General features: G+C 39.9%; 1 protein-coding gene across 8 annotated transcripts in view; it reads right to left on the reverse strand.

Annotated features, from left to right (window-relative positions):
* The window catches only part of usp34 (ubiquitin specific peptidase 34), a 257,669-nt gene that overhangs the window by 146,710 nt on the left and 89,296 nt on the right, over positions 1-21,663 (reverse strand). For 5 of the 8 annotated variants that reach the window (XM_078229920.1, XM_078229922.1, XM_078229921.1 and 2 more), the window contains exons 13-21: positions 20,142-20,272; positions 19,248-19,849; positions 9,157-9,371; positions 5,564-5,731; positions 5,100-5,215; positions 4,895-5,022; positions 4,493-4,582; positions 2,752-2,847; positions 945-1,027 (exon numbers count right to left, since the gene is read on the reverse strand). In XM_078229920.1, the coding sequence (XP_078086046.1) occupies positions 945-1,027; positions 2,752-2,847; positions 4,493-4,582; positions 4,895-5,022; positions 5,100-5,215; positions 5,564-5,731; positions 9,157-9,371; positions 19,248-19,849; positions 20,142-20,272 (1,629 nt within the window). The remainder of the gene's footprint in view (positions 1-944; positions 1,028-2,751; positions 2,848-4,492; positions 4,583-4,894; positions 5,023-5,099; positions 5,216-5,563; positions 5,732-9,156; positions 9,372-19,247; positions 19,850-20,141; positions 20,273-21,663) is intronic. The other 3 variants (XM_078229924.1, XM_078229926.1, XM_078229923.1) reach the window with 1 other exon arrangement.

Consider the following 21,663-nt stretch of genomic DNA (forward strand, 5'->3'; position numbering starts at 1 on the left):
AAGACAGGAGTTTAAATATCTCCATCATGTTTGTGTGAAACAAGATTCAAATGCAATGCATTTTATTTGTCACTTAATTGCTCAACTCTGTATCTTTCATGAGTATGTTCACAACTATATTTTCAGAACCCACATTTCTTGTTGGAGGTGAAAGGTAGACTGCAACAAAACCAGGTGTAAGATTCTATGTAATTAAAGCATGCAATGCATTAAAAGGATCAGATCTTCAAACCCTAAACAGCTCACTTCCAACAAATTCAAGAATCAAGCTTTATTCAACGAACATAGAATCAACAGAACTATGATATTCTTTTCCTCATGAAATTAGCACAAATTATGAAAAGCTAGCATAGGATCCTTTTACACAAATGTATGATCTAATGCTGTCAAATATTAACAGCAATTTATTTTCAACAATTTGTACAAAATAAATAATTGGGCAATTTCATCAATCAATAGTTATCAGGATTGGTTCTAGGTCTATTCTTGCAGTTGGATCCTCAGCCAGTTCAAGGGATCTGCTCTAACATACTCCATCTCTGTGAAATGTTAAGCAGCAAAACTATTTGGCTATGACAATTCGGGTATCATACCTATTATGTAGGAATCTGTCACTTCCTGTTTTGCTTCTAAATCTCACTGTAATGCTGGCATATACCCAGACACACTCAATCTGTTGTAAATTTACCTCCTAAATACTGCAAGTTCCCAACCTCCTCAAAGGCTAAGCATTGGTTATCTAACAAAACATATATTACAATCCTTTAGCTCCATGCTCCCATCATCTTGGCTGCAATGAGTTTACTCAGTGATGCATTCCAGGGCCTTTGGGTCTATGCTGGCTCAGTGTTACACCATATAATGCGTTGCCAATAAGTCAAAAAGGACTTTTCTTAAAGAAACATTGCAATTATTAAAGTAGCAAAATAAAAAAAAACACTTACTAAAATGGTCTGGAGATCCTAGAGTTGAAAAAACACACGTCAGAAACTGCAGGCGAACCTGCACTTCTGCGCCATGGCTGTACCTATATTAAAATGGTCAGATGTAGAATTATTTTTGGGAGATTAGTAAGAAAATGCTGATTTCTTTTTTATAAGCCATATTCCTATTCTTAAGGTTTTCATCTATTCAATGCAGATCTACAAGAATGCAAGCATGCACTTGAGTATTACATTAGACACAGCAGAAGTTTCAACAAGATTTTAGCTATTACTTATTCAGACACAGTCAGACTTCAGGGGTGAACAATGCATAATTAAGGAAATCACCACCAGCTTCTTTTCAGGCACATTGGCCGACACTTATATTGAAATTCAATTCGGGGCTTTCATCTGGCTGGAAAATCAGTCTTTAAAATCATAATCGGAGTTTTGAGAGAAATGGGAGGGAGAGGAGGACATTAAATATGATGTTTGGCTCATTTATTTATAATGGTTACTAAGAGGCAAAGATGGCTGAAGTGGGGCAGTGTGGTCAGGTCTGACAGCACTAGTTTGTAACCTTGAGACATCTCCATAAAAATTAAGTGCAGTGTTTCTGACTGGTTCTTGGAAGTCTATATGCCCATCTAAAAGGTGCCAGTAATTTTACATTTTTAAACCAACTCAAGTGATAATTGTGGCAATAATTAGGCTTGGACTGCTTTAAAAAATGTTAAATTCTGGAATTTAAAAATTCTCAGATGTGGATGAGGAAAGACACTGCCTGTACTCCACAATGTTTCTTTGATTTTCAGTATATATAGTTCAAATTCAAGAAAGGCAAGTGAGCAGTATGATGATCTATATTACATATATAATTATTCAAACATAGATCCTACTTTCACAAACTGAATATAAACTTTATCTATAGAAGTTTAAAATTTGTTCTTTAACTTTTCTTCACATCATTTTGAAAAACCAAATAAGATTTTGTTTTGGACTTAGAAAGAAATATTTCATTATCTATTCTTGCATCCTGGAACCTCTGCACAGGGCCCATTCTCAGGCTGCAGGATATAAATTTCAGCTAACAAGAGCCATCAATCCAAAGCCAAGTGAAATGACGCTCTCATCCATGGAGTATCCTTCATTTAATTTCAAAGACGAATAGAGCAGAGAGGCTGGATAGCCTTATGATGGAAAGGCCTTGACCACTCACTGAAAATTTGGCAGAGATAGTCACTCCTTGTCATACAATTTGAACACAAGTGGAATTTAACATACTCTGCTACTGAAGGGGCGGCAGGTTTTCCCTTCGAGACAAAGATGCAAGAGAAAAAGATTCCACCTCAAACATGTCCTTACAATTCCCTGAAAGCATGGCAAAAAGTGAAGAAATTTTATATCTATAATTTCTCTTGTGAGTACAAGTCTCCCAATTTCCTCCAATTAATTTAACCAGAGTGGCCAAACAAAATTGTGCATAAACTTTAACTTAAATAATTCAAAGATGGAACAGTCTGAACATTATTTTCATTCTCTCCCAATATTCCTTTAGCATTTTGATATATCCTTCATTTAAGCTTATTTCCAAATTCATTTTGCATTTGATGACTGGAACTTTCAAGTACAAAGTTCACAATACCAATGTGCAAAGTTGATCTTTGAAGAAAATGAAATGCACAATTTATAGCATATGAATAAGATTTTGGATATATCTACAGTCTATAATGTCACTTTGTGTTTCTAACACAGAATAAAAGAGTCAGATGCTTAAATCTGCACTAAAAATCAAAAAGGTTTTAAAGTATCAGTTGGATATACTTACAACAGATGTTTATGCACTCCCTCTCTAACTGCTTGAATGTAGTGTATCAAATTGTCAAAGAAAAGTTTCATCATGTTTAGTTCCTTTTCTGCCCACCTGTACATAATTTAAAACATAATCAACTTACAAGTAGATATTTCATAGCATGGTGCATACATAGTCCAGAACAGAATTTTGATTTTTTAAAAAATCACATTTCTGCAGCAGTCACAGAATCTCAGTGCAGAAGAGGCCCTTTGGCCCATCGAGTCTGCACCGACATGTGAGAAACACCTGATCTACCTACTTAATCCCATTTACCAGCACTTGGCCCATAACATTGAATGTTATGATGTGCCAAGTGCTCATTCAGGTACTTTTTAAAGGATGTGAGGCAATCCAGCTCTACCACCCAACAGGATAGCAGTTGCCCCATTACTGTACTATACTACTGAAGCAAGTCATTCATGACAATTTGAGGGAAAATGGTTACATATTGTACTAATAGCAATAATTCATATGATAAATACATCTACAAAGCCTGCATCTCTCACTTTACGAAACTTGTCTAAAGTATAGGCAACTTTGCTCTTCAGTCCTTTAAATCGCTCAATTCCATTTACTTACCTTGCAGAACTTGTATTTTTCTAATTTATACATTAATAAAATGCATTTCTTCTCATCTGAGCCCGATCACTTTTTTAGGTCATAATGCTCGACTCCAGCTGCTATGTACAAAATCAGCAGCAAAGCATTCTCTTCTGACCACAGCATACATATCCATCCCACTTTACTAAAACACTATTTCATTACATATCAGAATTTTTACTTAATGATTTAACAGAATATAATGGTGAAAACAAACATGAAATATGCTCCAGTATCCTCCCAAAGCTTGGCAGCTCAGATCTCTGAATTGCCTACCTGATTCTTCATTATATATAAAATATTGTTATTGCACAGGAGCAAGGAAAAAAACTACAACTCCAAAAGTACACAGTTAACAGAGAATTCCTCACTTGTCTCAGATATTTAATTTGTAACAAATGCTTATTTCTACTAATTGCTAATGCAGATACCTCAAATGCTACCCTTTCAGGTATAATGTTATTTAAAGTTGCGAAGTAATGGACACACACTAGACATAAGACTTAATTATATGGATAGGCACTTGAAACCAACATTCCCACTATTTTTGTTTTAGAGTGTGTGGCAATTTACTTAAGTGCACAGCCCCTTTAAATTCCTTTCTGTGGCTGCGCAGGCATGGTAACTTAAAGAACATGTCCTGTATAGGAGTCTCCAAGTTGCTGCACAGCTTGGAGGGGACACTGCTCAGATTAAGAAACTATTTCATTCAGTAACAGTCTCATGAGTCAGAAAGTTGCAAGTTCAAACCCCGAATTTAAATACATAGGATGGCACATCACTGGAGGAGTACTGTACTTCCAGAAATGTAGCCTTCATTAAAAGTCATGTGTCAGTGGTTCAAAAGGTTAAGGACACTATTTGTTCTAACCAACATTCTTCCCTTAACGAAGTCCAGAAAAAAATTAAATGGTCATTTCACTCCTGTTGCCTTTTCCTTTGTCTACATTAAAAACCATTGCTCAGTTTCTGAATACATGAAGTGTTGCCATACTAGGGAGGTGTAAGAACAATGAAAAACGATCTTATTTTATATTATTTGTTATTTAAGTTCAAGTAAACTGAACAACATCAACTTGAAAAATACACAATTTGACAATCTTAGATTACTTACATAGTTATCCAATGTGTGTCATAACTGCTTCCAAATTGTTGAAAAGTGCCAAACAGTTTCGGCAGAAGACGAAGTGAAACTACCACTGACCTAAATAAAGAAAATTAATCCAGACACTTTTAGTATTAAACCAAACAAGTATTTAATTTTGAATGATAAAAATCACATGATGAGCAAGATTTCTTTGTTTTATAATAAATCATTTTGTAAGAAGTGTTTCTGAAGCTCTCATGTTTAAATTTGCATTCAAAAATTGTGACAGATGAATTGTTAATTATCTAGTTTTAATACATCTGCACTCTTATGATTAGAAATTAAGACTCAAGCACTGACTGCATATTTAGAGTTATCAATAAATCAACTTAACTGTGCATTGGGAAATATATCAACTTTATTCCTTACCTATCATTTGCTAGGTTTTCTAAACAACCTTCAATGAATCGCATTCTAATCTGCCGGTCAGTAAACCAGCATACGAGGGAACAGAGCAGCTTCTCAGCTTCATTTATCAATCCCTCTGAGAGATGAACCTATAAAAACAAACAAAGAGTAACTAACCGCACTACATCCAAACAATTCTAAATTATTGTTCTGAAGAATAACATACCGCATCTTCATCCTGCACCAAGTCCCAAAGAAGAGTATTACCCTTCTTGCAAACATTGTCTAAATTGATGTCTGTGACTGCATTGGAGTTGTATTGATGCTTATGAACACTAGGAGCTGAGAAAAGAAGGTACAATGTTCATGTGAATAATGATCTATTCTCAAATAGGTATTTTGTTTTACTGCTTAAGGGACAACAATTTTCATTCTATATCCTAAATTCTTCAAACACTTGTAATGATCCAAATTCATTTTACTTTCAATAGGCAATCACAAACCCTGCCTCTTTCATAGGGAAAATATTAAACACACTATGTTACCTTCCTCATCTACTTACAAAGAATATTACCCATATATCCTCTTAAACTGAAGATTGTTTGCCACAGAAAGAAAGAAATTTATGGGCCTGAACTTCCTCAGAGTGGCAATCAGTGTTGGATTGCCACTCCATGTCCACTTGCTTACATGATTTATTTTTTTGCAGCCTCTCTCGCCTGATCTTCCAAGGCAAAATACAGGTAGTGCAGCATATCCTCAAGGCCCAGCGTTGAATTGCAGTAGAGTCAGAGTGAAGAGGCCATGTCCCTTTTTCAGAGCAGCAGCCGTAAACCAGGTTGCTGGGAAATTGGATTCCTGGGGAGGAATCAGAGGTGGTGGGGGAAGAGAGAGAGAGAGAGAGAGACCTGTGGGTGTTGGCTGTGGGGTTGTACAATAGTTATCTAGAAGTTAGAAGAGATTTTAATTCTTCTAACTTGTTCTGGGTAGTTATTACTATATCCCAATGGAAACCAGCCAAAGTGGCGGCAAGGTTGCATAGTGGTTAGTAGGTTAGCATTGTTGCCTCAGCGCCAGGGACCACGGTTCGATTCTCGGCTTGGGTCACTGACTGTGTAGAGTCTGCACGTTCTCCCCGTGTCTGTGTGGGTTTCCTCCCACAAGTCCAAAAGACGTGCTAGTTAGGTGCATTGGCCATGCTAAATTCTCCATTGGTGTACCCGAACAGGTGCCAGAGTGTAGCAACTAAGGGATTTTCACAGTAACTTAATTACACTGTTAACATAAGCCTACTTGTAACACTAATAAATACATTTTAAATCACATTTCCAGATGGTACTCAGTGCAGGGCAATTGTCCAGAGGAATTTGCACTTCTGGGCAATTGCTATGTAAACCTTACCTGAGAACTTCCAAGAGGTATTCCCCAGCACATCCCCCCCCCCCCCCCCAACCCTTGCTGTCAAGTAACTTAAATGTCACATTATACAAGTAATAAAAGAAAATCATACACATTACTTAAGGATGACTGCAGTTACAGTTGTCATCAAATATCTTTCTACGCTTTACAGCAGTGATCTCCCACTAACTGACCGTGGTGTTAAATAATTATTAGACAAATCATTTGGCCATTCTGCCCTGACCTTCAAAATATGCCTGTATTTCTTTGTCCCAGGTAGCTGTTGTTTATAATTAATGTACTTTTATTTTTAAATGGCACAGTCACTAACACATGCTTGAATTCCACTAGTCAGGTCATGGCAATAAAATAAGCAATACTCCCCTATTTTCTCAATGAGAATGCAGTGGACTAATGCATAGCTCCCACTCATGCCGATTTCTCTTTGTGATTAGGAACTGCTGCAATGGTAATGCAGGTTCTATTCCACTACGCTCCCGTCGAGAAAATCATGTGAAACAATTGTCTTATTGTTCTATTCTGACAGCCACACAAAGATCAGCCATTTCTGCCAGTAGATTTTTCCAAAGTAATTTTGGTCTAATGATGTACCCCCTGCAGGCGATTTAAAATTGGGAAGCCACCTAAATTGAGCCTGGCCAGGCTATGGGCATGCCCATTCTTGACTGTACGAATCTCAAATAAAGCTTATTTCTTCAAATTATCAGGAGCGTTTACTGCTCGAATGAGGTTTAAAAAAAAGGCATTTTGGCCTTCTCCCAAAAGGTTGCTGTTACAGACCTGTTTAATTCTCATGCCCTCTCTGAAAACCATCATTCTTGATACTGCTAAACAAGGAACCATTGCTTGCAAGGTAAAACATGTAACAGTGGTAAGATTTGCTAAAAAAAAAGCCCACATGCTAAAACCCTGGAAATAAAATTTTGGTTCACTTAACAGTCCTGTTATTATCCTCTTCTACCTCCTTTCTTCTAAAACCTTTCCACCCATCCCCCAAACTTGCATTTTCCTCTAGTTTCTCTCCCATCTTCGCTTATGGAAGTTAATTTTATCCACGGGATCCACCTCCCCTACACTCTGACACTTATTCCCACTAAACTGCTGACCAGCCAGCTTCTCTTCTACATTCCCACGTTAATGAATATAGTTAGTGGCTCCCCCTCTCTTTCAAATCTGCCATTGTCACCCATTTCCTCAAAAAAAAACGATGACCATATCTTTGCAAATAACACTGCCTTGTCTCCAACATCTCTTTCTTCTCTAAAGTAATTGACCAGGTTGTCCCATCCAAATCCGCACCCATTTTTTCCTGGAACTGTATGTTTGAATTCCTCCAATCAGACTTCATTCCTGTCTCAGTAATGACATGGCTCTCAAAGTCAGAAATGACATCCTGTGTGACCATGGCAACAGTAAACTCATCTTTCTTGACTTGTCTGCAGCCTCCAACAGCCCCCTTCCAAGACCTCGTTAATACCATCAGGTAGGTAGAGCTGAGCTTGCCTGGTTGCGTTCTCGTTCACCTAACTTCAGCCACGGAATCACCTGCAATGGTTTCTCTTTCTGCTCCCACATGGTGTCCCCCAACGACTTATCCTTTGCCCCATTTACATGCTGCTCCTCAGTAATACCATCCAAAAACAAAGTATTTGTTTTCACATATTTATTGACGACACCCACCTTTACCTCACCATCACATCTCTGAACTGCTCCATTGCCTTTACATTATCAGACTGCTCGTCTGTACTGAGGAGCAGGAATTTCCTTCAGTTGAAGCATTGGGAAAACCAAAGTCATTATCCTCCGCCCCCAATACAAACTCCATTCCCCAGACAATACTGCATCCCTTCCAACAATGGTTTGAGCTACTATACAAATGTAAGTTGTTGTTGCTATAGGCAGCAAAAAAATAAAACCATTATTACTCCATAGTGTTTTGGGATAATCAACCTTACTGCACTGTCACATACAGTAAACTCCCACCATCCAAGACTTCCAATAAGTTTAGTACCACTGGCTTTCAAGTCAAAATTAAATTGCATTAAAAAAGAAACCAAAGTTAATTTGAATTACTATTCACAAGTTCGCAAGCAACGGTGGTAGAAAACAAAAACAGAAAATGCTAGAAAATCTCAACAGGTCTAATCACATCTGTGGAAAGGCAACGGAGCCAACGTTTCGAGACTGGATGGACCTGCCTCAGACATTGTCCTCACTTTTCATCGCACCAGCCTCTGCATTCAAAGGATCAACCTCTGCTATTTCCACCTTTTCCAGCAGTACGGTGGCACAGTGGCATAGTGGTTAGCACCACTGCCTCACAGCGCCATGGACCCGGGTTCGATTCCTGGCTTGGATCACTGTCTGTGTGGAGTCTGCACGATTGCCCCATGTATGCATGGGTTTCTTCTGGGTGCACTGGTTTCCTCCCACAGTTCAAAAGACGTGCTGGTTAGGTGCATTGGCCATGCTAAATTCCCCCTCAGCGTATCCGAACAGGTGTCAGAGTGTGGTGACTAGGGGACTTTCACAGTAACTTCACTGCAGTGTTAAGGTAAGCCTACTTATGACTAATAAAATAAACTTTAAAACATTAAACTTTTAAGCATGATGCCACCACCAAACATATATAAATCTCATCCAATTTCTTTGTCTTTGGCTCTGATGAAGGGGCATCCAGACTCCAAACATTGGCTCTATTCTCTCTCCACAAATGCTGTTAGACCTGCTGAGATTTTCCAGCATTTTCTGTTTTTGTTTCAGATTCCAGCATTCACAATATTTGGCTTTTATCTTAGTGGTAGAAAACATGCAGCTTTTCAATTTTTCCACTTATTCTGAAAACATATGCATATTTTCCTTACCTTGACTAAGGTGTTCATGGTAGATAGAGGCAAGATTGGGCAGATGTTGTTGAAGGTGAGATGTAAGTTCTGCATGAGAATTGATCTGCACCAGTTCTTCCTCGCAACCAGACTCCTCCCCATCAAAGTCTGCCATATTCTTTTCAGACTTTGCACTGACCTGAGAACTGCTACAACTGACATCATCTGCACTCATCATATCATCACCCAAGTGTCTGTGAGACAAACAGATTATAAGGTAATAAAGTTTATTTGTGGAATCCTATTTGTACAGAAGGTAACTTTCATGGAACAAGTCAATCAATATTCACACAATGCAAGTATTATTTCATATGCATGAAACAGCATTCAGCAATCAGTAAAAGATCACTGTTCTAGAAATTAAAACTATTCTGATAGAAACTGGTCTGCAGTATGATAGACTGGGTACAAACATTAGTTTTCCCTTTGTTTACCTTCTATTCCGTCAAGACTGTGGACCAACGTATTAGTATACAATCACCAGTGACCTCAGCATTTAATGCAGTTAGTGCATGGAATACATGAAGTCCACACTAACAACAGAACATGACCTTGCTGGACATGCATTGTGAAGCAACGGACTACAGCAGCACTTCATAAACTATTTTCCAATGTGATCCCATTTTAAACTCACCACCCCCTTCTCAAGGCAATTAGTGATGGGCAACTAAGGCTGGCCTTGCAAGCAACGACCACATCCCATAAATAAATACATACTGAAAACCATGAAAATTAGTATGACCCCAGATGTCAGCAGAGACAGAACAGCAATAAAGCAGCATAGGAATATTCAGTATGTTATTAACGTTTTGCATATTATAGATGAACATATAATAATATATCAAATAAATATGAAAACAGTTGTTTGGTAGTACAGAACTTGAGTATTGCTGAAAAAAAAGACATGCAATTGAAGCTGTGTCTTGCTCTGGGTATCTTGGGACAGATGCGAGAATGTCAAATATCAAAGGGAGTCACAATTTATACTGCATGAGAAAAGGGTGCTGATTATTTGACAATAATAGGTACTGAACTCTCAATTTAAAAACAAATGCTGATAGGTTCTCAGGTTATATATACAGTGAGTTTATCCATTGGGTAATGGAACCATAGAAACCAAGAGGTTCTAGGTATGATATTTAGTGCTAGGTTAGCTGATCTTATCCGAGGTGGTGATCCGAATGGCGACACATGACCTCAATAAACATGTGGAGATGCCGGCGTTGGACTGGGATAAGCACAGTAAGAAGTCTCACAACACCAAGTTAAAGTCCAACAGGTTTATTTGGCAGCACTAGCTTTCGGAGTCTCAGGCTCCTTCATCAAGTGAGTGAGGACTTGCGTTCTGACCTGCTCGAGAACACAGGTCCTCACTCACCTGATGAAGGAGCTCGAGACTCCAAAAGCTAGTGCTGCCAAATAAACCTGTTGAACTTTAACTTGGTGTTGTGAGACTTCTTACTGTGCTCAACAAACATCACATAGGGAGGAAGATGCATAATTGCTACAGACTGGAAGTGTGCATGGCTGCTGAAAGAGCAGAATTAAATTGTGATGCCCCTTCCCAAGCAAATGATCAAGCCTGGCATGTGAACAAACAACAGCTGGGTGAAGTACTTCAACAAATCTGTACAACCATAACGGAGCAGGGAGGAAAGGGATTAAATCAACAAAGGAGAACAGATGCTGATTCAAGTAACCAGAGATTCATAATTTCTTATGACTTCAAGAAAAGCCTCGTTAACCTAGCATTCCTGTTAAGTATATTTAAACTACTCAGGGAAAAATAAAATCTCTTACATTTTAGGCTAATTCTATTGATTAAACTCAACATTATTCCAGGAAATTTAAAACGCTGTATATTAGAAGTCACATTTCTTGTAATCTCATGTGATATATTGATTTACAGATATTTAAGTTGAATACACAATTTTTCTGAGGATTTTCCCAGCTATCCCTTTATTTCACATAATATTATGTATTACTTATGATCTGCATTATATTACATTTTAAATGAGCATCGTAAAATACTGCTTTCTTATAAACTACATGTTTCATAGTTTGCCTTTTATCGTTCAGATCTTGGATCTCTTTTTATTTCTGATGCTGGACATTCATTTTTTTGTTTGGTCATCATCACTAGGCCTGCTGTTCCTGACTGCCACGCTCTAATTATTTTATGCTGTTTCTTTTCTTCATCAGGTTAACTTGCTAACCCTTTGAATTTTTACTTTCTCCTGTGTTTGCTTCTCTTCCAACTTTTGTTTTCACTACTCCGTGCATCTGCTGTATATCAACAATGTTGGCTTGTGGCCCTATTGCCCAAGTAGGTCTCTTGCTCAGGCTCTCACAGACCTCATTTAAAATCAAATTAAAATGGCCAATGCCTGGTAAATGAATTGCAGCTATTCTTTGCTAGACTTCAGCACACTGTAATAGTGGGATGCACATTTTAGTTTGGGATGGGCAAAGCCAATCATCTTCCGTGGGAAAATGTCACCTTGATGATTACAACTGCTCAAAAGTCTATAAATTGAATGGCTCCCTGCTTTTTAGCTACAAGAGACAGCATGGAAGCCGGCTTCAAAATAGACGCCTAATGATCAAAAATGTAGGAATAATAACTTTATAATCCATTATTAGCAGAAACAACAAAAGCATTATAGGAACAGGGGGGGTTAGGAGCAGGAGTAGACCATTCAACTCTGCCAGTCAATAAGGCCATGTCTGATCTGGTTGTGGTCTCAACTCCATTTTCTTGTCTGCTCCCTTCAACTCCCTTGTTGAGAATCTAATCTAACTCAGGCCTGAATAAATTCAATAAAACCATGGAGCCAGAAGAGAAACAGGACTGCTTCTAACATTTTGACTTCAGGCAGTCTACACTACTAAGGGACTAAAATAAACAAGGCAGTCATGTAAGACTGTTCTCTTCCTGTGGGGGAGCACTTCAGCAGTCACGGGCATTCAGCCCTGGATCTTCAGGTAAGCATTCTCCAAGGCGGCCTTCACGACACACGACAGCGCAGAGTCACTGAGCAGAAACTGATAGCCAAGTTTCGCACACATGAGGACGGTCTAAACCGGGATGTTGGATTTATGTCACATTATCAGTAACCCCCACAGCTTGACTCCTGGACTTGCACAATTTCACAAGCTGTACTGTCTGGAGACAATACACATCTCTTTAACCTGTGTTGAATGCTCCCTCCACCCACATTGTCTGTGCATTTAAGACCTGGCTGGCTGTAGAGATTTGCATTTTAATCAGTATTCTGTAATTTGATTTCTGTGTCTGTGCCCTGTTTGAGAACAGAGACCACTCCATCTGACGAAGGAGCATTGCTCCGAAAGCTTATGGTATTTGCTACCAAATAAACCTGTTGGACTTTAACCTGGTGTTGTGAGACTTCTTACTGTACTTTCTTTTTGCCAGGCATTGCACCTTTTTTGAATTAAAAGTGAGAGAGACAATAGCTCCTTGGTACGTTCTCCACAGCAACGCACAACAAGTGTCAAGTTGCCAATTAATCAACACCCCTTTCTAACGCAGTATAACTTGTTTCCACCCCCCCACCTCCACTTTGAAAATAAGCATTCTTGGGCATCTCTCCTGATGAATGCAAGACAAAAAAAAAATCAACAGCATATCTCTTTTTTCAAGCAATACTCAAATGTAAAAATCTGTTTTTAATCTTTCTAAAAGTGCTATTTTATGTCTTCAGCCAAGCTCTCCATATTCTAGTGTGAAGCCCCCTTCCCTATCCCTACACATTGTAATCTCTCACCGCCCCCCCCCACATACGCCCCAACATGTTCATTCACTCAGTAGCCCCTCTTCCCAAACCCCTTCCCGATTCACTCGTCCTTCCAACTCAACACCCCCATACCCACCCTCCACACCCACCACTCACTCAGACCCCTCCTCCTATCCCACCCAATTCTGACTCACTCAACCCATTCCTCAGCCCACAAGATCCAGCCCTTCCCACTCGCATAGCCCTTCCCACTCACTTAGCCCTTCCCTCTTTTCCCATCCAGACATTCACTCATCCCCTTCTCCTTCTTCTCACCCTCTCCTAAAACCTGGATTTCTCCACCTTGCTCAGACTGGATCGATGGATCACCGTCAATACTGCTGCCCTGCTATGAAGATATGTAGATAACACCAGTGCTGAGTCCAGTCCGATGTGAAAGAACAGCCAGATTTGGGATTTTGCAAGCATGCACGGGGCAGAGTTGAACAAACATCCCTAACTCCTGCCTTGTTATTGGCGGAGACTTCATCTTTTTTCTTACTTTTAATCTATTTCACACACAAGTCATGACATCACCCAACAGAGAATACAATATATTACTGTCACCAATGCAGGTTAATCATTTGAAACTTAGAAGAGAAAAAAAAGGTAGAGAGAAAACAGGGAATTATAGATCAGTAAGCTTAACATCGGTTGGGAGCAAAAATTCTTGAATCCATTATCAGGGACTTTATAGCAGAGCATTTAGAAAGCAGTGGCAGGATCAAACAGTCAGCATTTATTTATGAAGGGGAAATCATGCTTGACAAAACTGTTGGAATTCTTTGAAGATGTAACTAGTAGAGCTGACAAGGGGGAACCAGTAGATGTGCTTTATTTGGACTTTCAGAAAGCGTTTGACAAAGTCCCGCACAAGAGATTATTGTGCAAGATTAAAGCGCATGGGATTGGAGGACGTGTATTAAGAACATAAGAACATAAGAAATAGGAGCAGGAGTAGGCCATCTAGCCCCTCGAGCCTGCCCCGCCATTCAATAAGATCATGGCTGATCTGACGTGGATCAGTACCACTTACCCGCCTGATCCCCATAACCCTTAATTCCCTTACCGATCAGGAATCCATCCATCCGCGCTTTAAACATATTCAGCGAGGTAGCCTCCACCACCTCAGTGGGCAGAGAATTCCAGAGATTCACCACCCTCTGGGAGAAGAAGTTCCTCCTCAACTCTGTCTTAAACCGACCCCCCTTTATTTTGAGGCTGTGTCCTCTAGTTTTAACTTCCTTACTAAGTGGAAAGAATCTCTCCGCCTCCACCCTATCCAGCCCCCGCATTATCTTATAAGTCTCCATAAGATCCCCCCTCATCCTTCTAAACTCCAACGAGTACAAACCCAATCTGCTCAGCCTCTCCTCATAATCCAAACCCCTCATCTCCGGTATCAACCTGGTGAACCTTCTCTGCACTCCCTCCAATGCCAATATATCCTTCCTCATATAAGGGGACCAATACTGCACACAGTATTCCAGCTGCGGCCTCACCAATGCCCTGTACAGGTGCATCAAGACATCCCTGCTTTTATATTCTATCCCCTTCGCAATATAGGCCAACATCCCATTTGCCTTCTTGATCACCTGTTGTACCTGCAGACTGGGCTTTTGCGTCTCATGCACAAGGACCCCAGGTCCCTTTGCACGGTAGCATGTTTTAATTTGTTTCCATTGAGATAGTAATCCCATTTGTTATTATTTCCTCCAAAGTGTATAACCTCGCATTTCTCAACGTTATACTCCATTTGCCATATCCTCGCCCACTCACTTAGCCTGTCCAAATCTCTCTGCAGATCTTCTCCGTCCTCCACACGATTCACTTTTCCACTTATCTTTGTGTCGTCTGCAAACTTCGTTACCCTACACTCCGTCCCCTCCTCCAGATCATCTATATAAATGGTAAATAGTTGCGGCCCGAGTACCGATCCCTGCGGCACGCCACTAGTTACCTTCCTCCAACCGGAAAAACACCCATTTATTCCGACTCTTTGCTTCCTGTCGGATAGCCAGTCCCCAATCCACTTTAACACACTACCCCCAACTCCGTGTGCCCTAATCTTCTTCAGTAGCCTTTTATGGGGCACCTTATCAAACGCCTTTTGGAAATCCAAAAACATCGCATCCACCGGTTCTCCTCCATCAACCGCCCTAGTCACATCTTCATAAAAATCCAACATGTTCGTCAAGCACGACTTTCCCCTCATGAATCCATGCTGCGTCTGATTGATCGAACCATTTCTATCCAGATGCCCTGCTATCTCCTCTTTAATAATGGATTCCAGCATTTTCCCTACTACAGACGTTAAGCTGACCGGCCTATAGTTACCCGCCTTTTGTCTCCTTCCTTTTTTAAACAGCGGCGTAACATTAGCCGTTTTCCAATCAACCGGCACTACCCCAGAATTGAGATGGATAGAAAATTGGTTGGCAGAGGGGAAACAAAGAGTAGGAATTAATAGCCGCTTTTCAAATTGGCAGGCAGTAACTAGTGGGGTGCCTCAGTGATCGGTGCTGGGACTCCAGCTATTCACAATATATATTAATGATTTGGATGAGGGAACAAAATGTAACATCTTAAAGTTTGCAGATGATACCAAGTTGGGTGGGAGGGTGAACTGTGACAAGGATGCAGAGGTCCTTCAGAATGATCTGGACAGGTTGGGTGAGTGGGCTAATCAACAGCAGATACAGTATAATTTGGATAAGTGTGAGGTTATTCACTTTGGAAGCAAAAACAAGGCGGCAGATTACTTGAATGGCTGTAAATTGGGAGAGGGGAGTGTGCAGCAGGATCTGGGTGTCCTTGTACACCAGTCACTGAAGGTAGGCATGCAGGTGCAGCAGGCAGTAAAGGCGGCAAACTGCATGTTGGCCTTCATTGCAAGAGGTTTTGAGTACAGGAGCAGGGATGTGTTGTTGCAACTACACAGGGCCTTGGTGAGGAGTATTGTGCGCAGTTTTGGTCTTTATTTCTGAGTAAGGATGTTCTTGCTGTCGAGGTAGTGCAGCAAAGGTTTTCCAGGCTGATTCTGGGGATGCCGGGGGGGGGAGGAGGAGGAGGAGGAGGAGGTGGTGGTAAGAGGGAGAGAGAGAGAGAACCAAGGGTCACAGTCTGAGGCTTCAGGGTAGACCATTTAGGACGGAGGTGAGGAGACATTTCTTCACCTAAAGAGTGGTGAGCCTGTAGAATTCATTACCACAGGAAGTAGTTGATGCCAAAACATTGAATGCATTCAAGAGGCAGCTGGATATAGCACTTGGGGCAAATAGGATCAAAGGTTATGAGGAAAAAGCAGGATTAGGCTATTGAGATGGATGATCAGCCATGATATTAATGAATGGCGGAGCAGGCTCGAAGGGCCAAATGGCCTCCTCCTGCTCCTATCTTTCTATGTTAAAAGGTTGTATTAAATTGCAGGACCAACTATTACTGCGCAGCAGTTTGTTCAAACTCAGGAGATCCAGAATGGGTGAAAACCTACAATAATTTTGGGGATCATAGAAATAAAATTAAAACAAACTTGTGTTGTGACCTTGAGTCAAATCTTTAATAACACCATGTTTAAAAACATTTGTAATCTTTGAGGCTCACTACCACACCTCATTCTTTCTCAGGAGGTTGACAGCTGTGTTAGTTTCCATAAAGCTTGTGATAATCTTTTTAACATATACAAAACTTAGGTAAGTGCCTGAAAAGGTGGGATGTCAATCAAACTGCAAAATCCTTGAACATTTAGATAATTGAGTGCCCAACATTCTGAAAAATAAAATGTCTTTGTTGTCTCTCATTGCACACATTCAGTGGGGGTGAAAGGTTATCAGAGATAGACAGGAATGTGGGGTTGAGGTTACGATCAGGTCAGCCATGATCTTATTGAATTGGAGGGGGGGGAGCAGACTCAAAGGGCCGAGTAGCCTACTCCTGATCCTAATACATATGTATATTCATATTATGTTCATATGTTCAGCTGATATAGGAAATGACTCCTTTAAGTGAACAGTGGTCAGGTAATGGGCTTCAGTGCTAAACATGGTTATTCAGTCGTGCTGTTACAGCTGGGATACACATCTACACTAGCTAAATTTAAAACTTTGATACATTTCATTTAAAATATTTACGAGGAAGGCCAAATGAATATCAAAATATTTACAAGGAAGGCCAAATGAATACTTAAATTATTTACGAGAAAGGTCAAATGAATACTGGTGTTGAAGGCAAACATAAGGGCTGTTAGCAAAGTCAGAAAAATTCAACCTAGCACTATGGTATGTAAAGAATACAGATAAAAATGTTAATATAGTTCTGTTCTGTAGGACCGTCATATGGACTCAAAATGTGAGCTCTTGTTTCTCTCTCCACAGACGCTGTCAGACCTGCCAGGTTTATCCAGCATTTTGTGTTTTTACTGAAGAACGTTGGGACTGAAGCACTGCTTTTAGTTTAAATTTCTCAGTTAATACTAACACATCAATCAACCTAACTATGCATCAGCCTCAGCAACAGTCACCCTAACAGAACCTCTTCACACGTCCTCGGGTCACATAAGTAGCCCCTCGGAAGACTGTGGATAAGCATGGATACATCTGATTTTCCTTTTTCAAGGAACCTCCTTTGACTCCTTATTTAAAACAGTGCAAAAGCTCCAGTATGACAACTTTCAAATACAGGAAAAATTCAATTTGCAAAAATAAAGCATTCCCAATTGTAAGGATTGTTGTTCTGCAACAGTCCTCACCCAATAAGGGTTTTCAGCAAATGTCGATATTTTCCTTTCAATCAAAGTATTTGGCATCCTTCTCTGCCTCACCATTGTCCTGTTGCAAGAGCATTATAAACTCTGCATGGGTGTAGCAAAATGAGGACAACACATCTTTGTACACCACACCTTTGAAGTTCTTGGGATACCCTAAAATTCTCCACAATCAATGAAATATGTTTGAAGTGCAGGCAAGTGGGGTCCACCAAACAGTTGCAAGAAAAATGACTAAACCAGGATAACTAATATTCAACTGGCTATTCTAAATTGCTGCCAGATTCAGCTTCTTGTCGGAATTTTCGTTGTTTCGATCTGAATGTTAAAGGCGTTACTATATCTCCTACTGTTTCTACATCAAGTTATTTCTGAATTTTGTACAAGGTCAAGTCTTGCAAACATGAAATATTGGAATTTGAAATCAGCACATAGCATTTTACCCTTTCAGAGTGTAAACTAAGTGTCAGAAAACAAAAAGGACACATCCACCCTATGAAATTTATCTTAAATGAGAATTTCTCTGCTGGATTGTCACCTTCCTTGAATATTATACAGATTACAAATAAATATATAAAATTTAATTCTGAGATGAGGGCTATAATTATTGCAGCATTATATAGCACAGACAGCTTCAATTTCTTTACTCAAGTAGGAAATTCTAATGGTCACAACACTCAAGTTTTTTTAAATTTTGACTCATTTTGTGGGACATGGACATTGTTGGCTGGCCAGAACTTATTGCCCATCCGTAGTTGCCCTTGTCCAGAAGGCAGTTCAGAGTCAACCACATTGCTGTGGCTCTGGAGTCACATGTAAGCCAGACTAGGCAAAGACGGTAGATTTCCTTCCCTGACTAAAGGGCATAAGTGAACCAGATGGGTTTTTCTGACAAACAACAATGATTTCATGGGCATCAGTAAATTCTTCATTCCAGTTATTTTTATCGAATTCAAATTTCTCCATCTGCTGTGGCAAGATTCGAGCCCAGGTTCCCAGAACAATAGCTGAGTTTCTGGATTAATAGTCTAGCAATAATACCACTACAGGAGCAGAGTTTAATCACAAGTGGCAACTCCCTCATATTAATTGATAAAGTACGGCAAGTGTTTAGGTGGGCAGGTAGTGTACATTGATGGGTACAGCAGAGCCTGCACAAGTGGCATGGATTTAAAGGATTTATTAAAGAAAGAAAAGTTTTTGCAATTTACTATTATGGTAAATTAGGTATAACCAGATTACAAATACTGCATGAATTATGCAGTTCAAAGCCTCAGGCCAAGGACTGGTCACCTGTCTAATTCAGATTTGTGCACCCCAGGATTAGAATAATCATTACATTTCACTGGTGGCTTTTAGAAACATACATTTGGAGAGCCGAAGGGCCTGTTTCCTGTGCTGTACATAGATTCCATGCTCTATCAGTTTGAAAACAGAACCTGCACCATCATTTTTAAATTTAGCATCAACCATTTTAAGATTAAAACAAAAATAAGGCAGGTGAAACTCACCCATCATGATGATGATGATGTTGATGCTGCTGACCAATGAAGCGTCTGCAGTTAAATATTTCATTCCCAATTGCCTCGCCTAAAAAATCTCCTGTTTGTGTGATACACGAGTCCTGAGAACCTTGCGATATGTGTGCAGTATTTATCTCCCCCGACATGTCATGTTCAGAGTCTTCAGGATGTGAGCAAGTATCCAGCAGTCGGATTCGATTTTCCCCTGATGGAACTGCATCAGTGCTATATGAAATATCTCTGCCTGATCCACTATTAGGTCTGTCACGTTCTACTCCACCTGGCGATTCTGTCATACAAATTCCTGATTGCAACTCGGCACTCAGAGTTCGTAATTCAGGATTCCTGCTCTCGTTCTGGGGGCTATGTTCTCCCTCTTCCTCTTCATCATCTTCCTCTTCTTTGAGAGCTTCACTATCTGCCATGTCCTCCGAGTGCACTTCACTTCCTGGACTTCCAGCTGACTGGCTGGCATGACTCGAATTTACTTCATTACTAGAGCCATCACTGTGTCCACTGCTACTGCCAGGCCCACTACTGGCATCCTCACCACTATTAGCAGTCTCGTCAGAGCTTCCTTGCATAGACTCCTAGAAAAAAAACTTCAGTCATCGTCGAATGTAATAACTCTACTCATTAAGAATACTCCAACTGAACCTTTAAGTCAAATTAAGTGCAGCAATCTTAGTGATTTTTTCATTAATCAATGATCAAAATTTGTTATTTAAACTTGCCATCTACTTAATCAATGGATACCATTGAGCCTAGAGCCAAAATGCAACATAACTTTCCAATCAGTAAGTCACCAAGCAGAGCATGATCAGCTAAATCTTACGACTAATTGTCTTTTCCAATGAATTTACTTCCATCTTACTTTCTTACCTCCGTATCTGACAATTGTTGTTGTGCACGCTTTGCTCTGTTGATCATTTGCTCATCCATTTCAATGTCACTGCCGCCACTATGATGAGTATCACTGTTGTCACTGCTCTGTGGACTGGCTGCAGGGGATCCTAAATTAAATTTATATAATTTAATTTTAATGAAAAGCAGTTAAATACTGAGAGTAGTGTTGGAACACTTACTAAAAACAATAGTCACTGTCAATGGATTTTTTTCAAAATAAGTGGTTGCACTTATTTATCAGTAACTGAAAGCTTTAGCAACCACTGCATGGAAATGTTCTAGGCTGAGCCCTAGTTCTTTTGGCACAAAGGAAGTTAACTGGAATTAATAAACGTCTATAAACAAAAGCTTTATGAAGCTTTTCATACATGTGTACACAAAGGAACAACTGAGAAATTTGATATAGAAAATGGATCAAAATGAGAAAAATCTCAAGACGACAAAAATAGTTTCTTTCTCAAGGGAATAGATACTATTCTCTGCAGCCAAGAACACAAGTCCAGACAACTGTGTTGCCTGCCCAGTGCCAGGGTTCGGGATATCTGCTCATGATTGGAGAGGAACTTGCAGAGGGGGGAGGGAGAGAATCCAGTGGTTAGAGTCTAAGCAGGTAACAGAGGTAAGACTAAAAAAAAGTTCTGCAGAGAGAATGAAGAGCTATGCACTAACTTAAATAGATGCTCAAAGGTAATAATCTCTGGATTATTAGCTCAGCCACATGCAAATTCGCATATGGTAAGTAAAATTAAAGAGGCAATGGCAAACAAAAAGAGAGATATGAATGCACGGCTCAAAGACAGACACGGGAGGTTGCTTCCGGTTCATGAGGCACTGACACCAGTACTGGAGAAAGTGTCGGAACCAGAGATCTAGCGAGCTGCAAAACTAGAGAAGTAGCGAGGGTTTTAAGCTAAATAATGGGGGCAAGCAATCAACTTTGGGAAGGTATCCCAAAGAATAGAGAGAAGGCGAGAGAGAAAGTTATTAATATGGGAAATGATAAACAGATCATGACAGGCAGTGACAGAGCACAAGTCTAAGAGTAAATCAGCATAATGGGAGAAGCTACAAAAATGATAAAAGGAGAAAACTAAAGGCTCTGAATCTGAATGCATGTAGCATTTGAAACAAAACAGATGGACGGATAGATATAAGTATGATTTGATAGCCATAATGGAAGCATGGCTGCAAGATCACAGAGCGAGACCTGAATATTGAAGGGTATGTGACATTTAGGAAGGAAAGGAAGCTACAAGAAGATGGAGGTTGGCTCTGTTAATTAATGATTGGCACAACAGAGGGGGATGATCTAGGTTCAGGAAACCAGGAGGTAGGAGTGGTTTGGGGTAGAGATGAAAAATGATAAAGGCAAGAAGCCACTTGTAGTAGCGGTGTACAGGCCATCTTACAGTAAATCCACAGTAGGACAGGGTATAAGAGAAGAAATAATAGGAGCTTGTCAGAAAAGTACAGCAATAATCATGGGGGGTTTTATTCT

This window comes from Mustelus asterias, chromosome 15 (genome assembly GCF_964213995.1).
Source record: "Mustelus asterias chromosome 15, sMusAst1.hap1.1, whole genome shotgun sequence".
NCBI classification, from domain to species: Eukaryota; Metazoa; Chordata; class Chondrichthyes; order Carcharhiniformes; family Triakidae; genus Mustelus; species Mustelus asterias.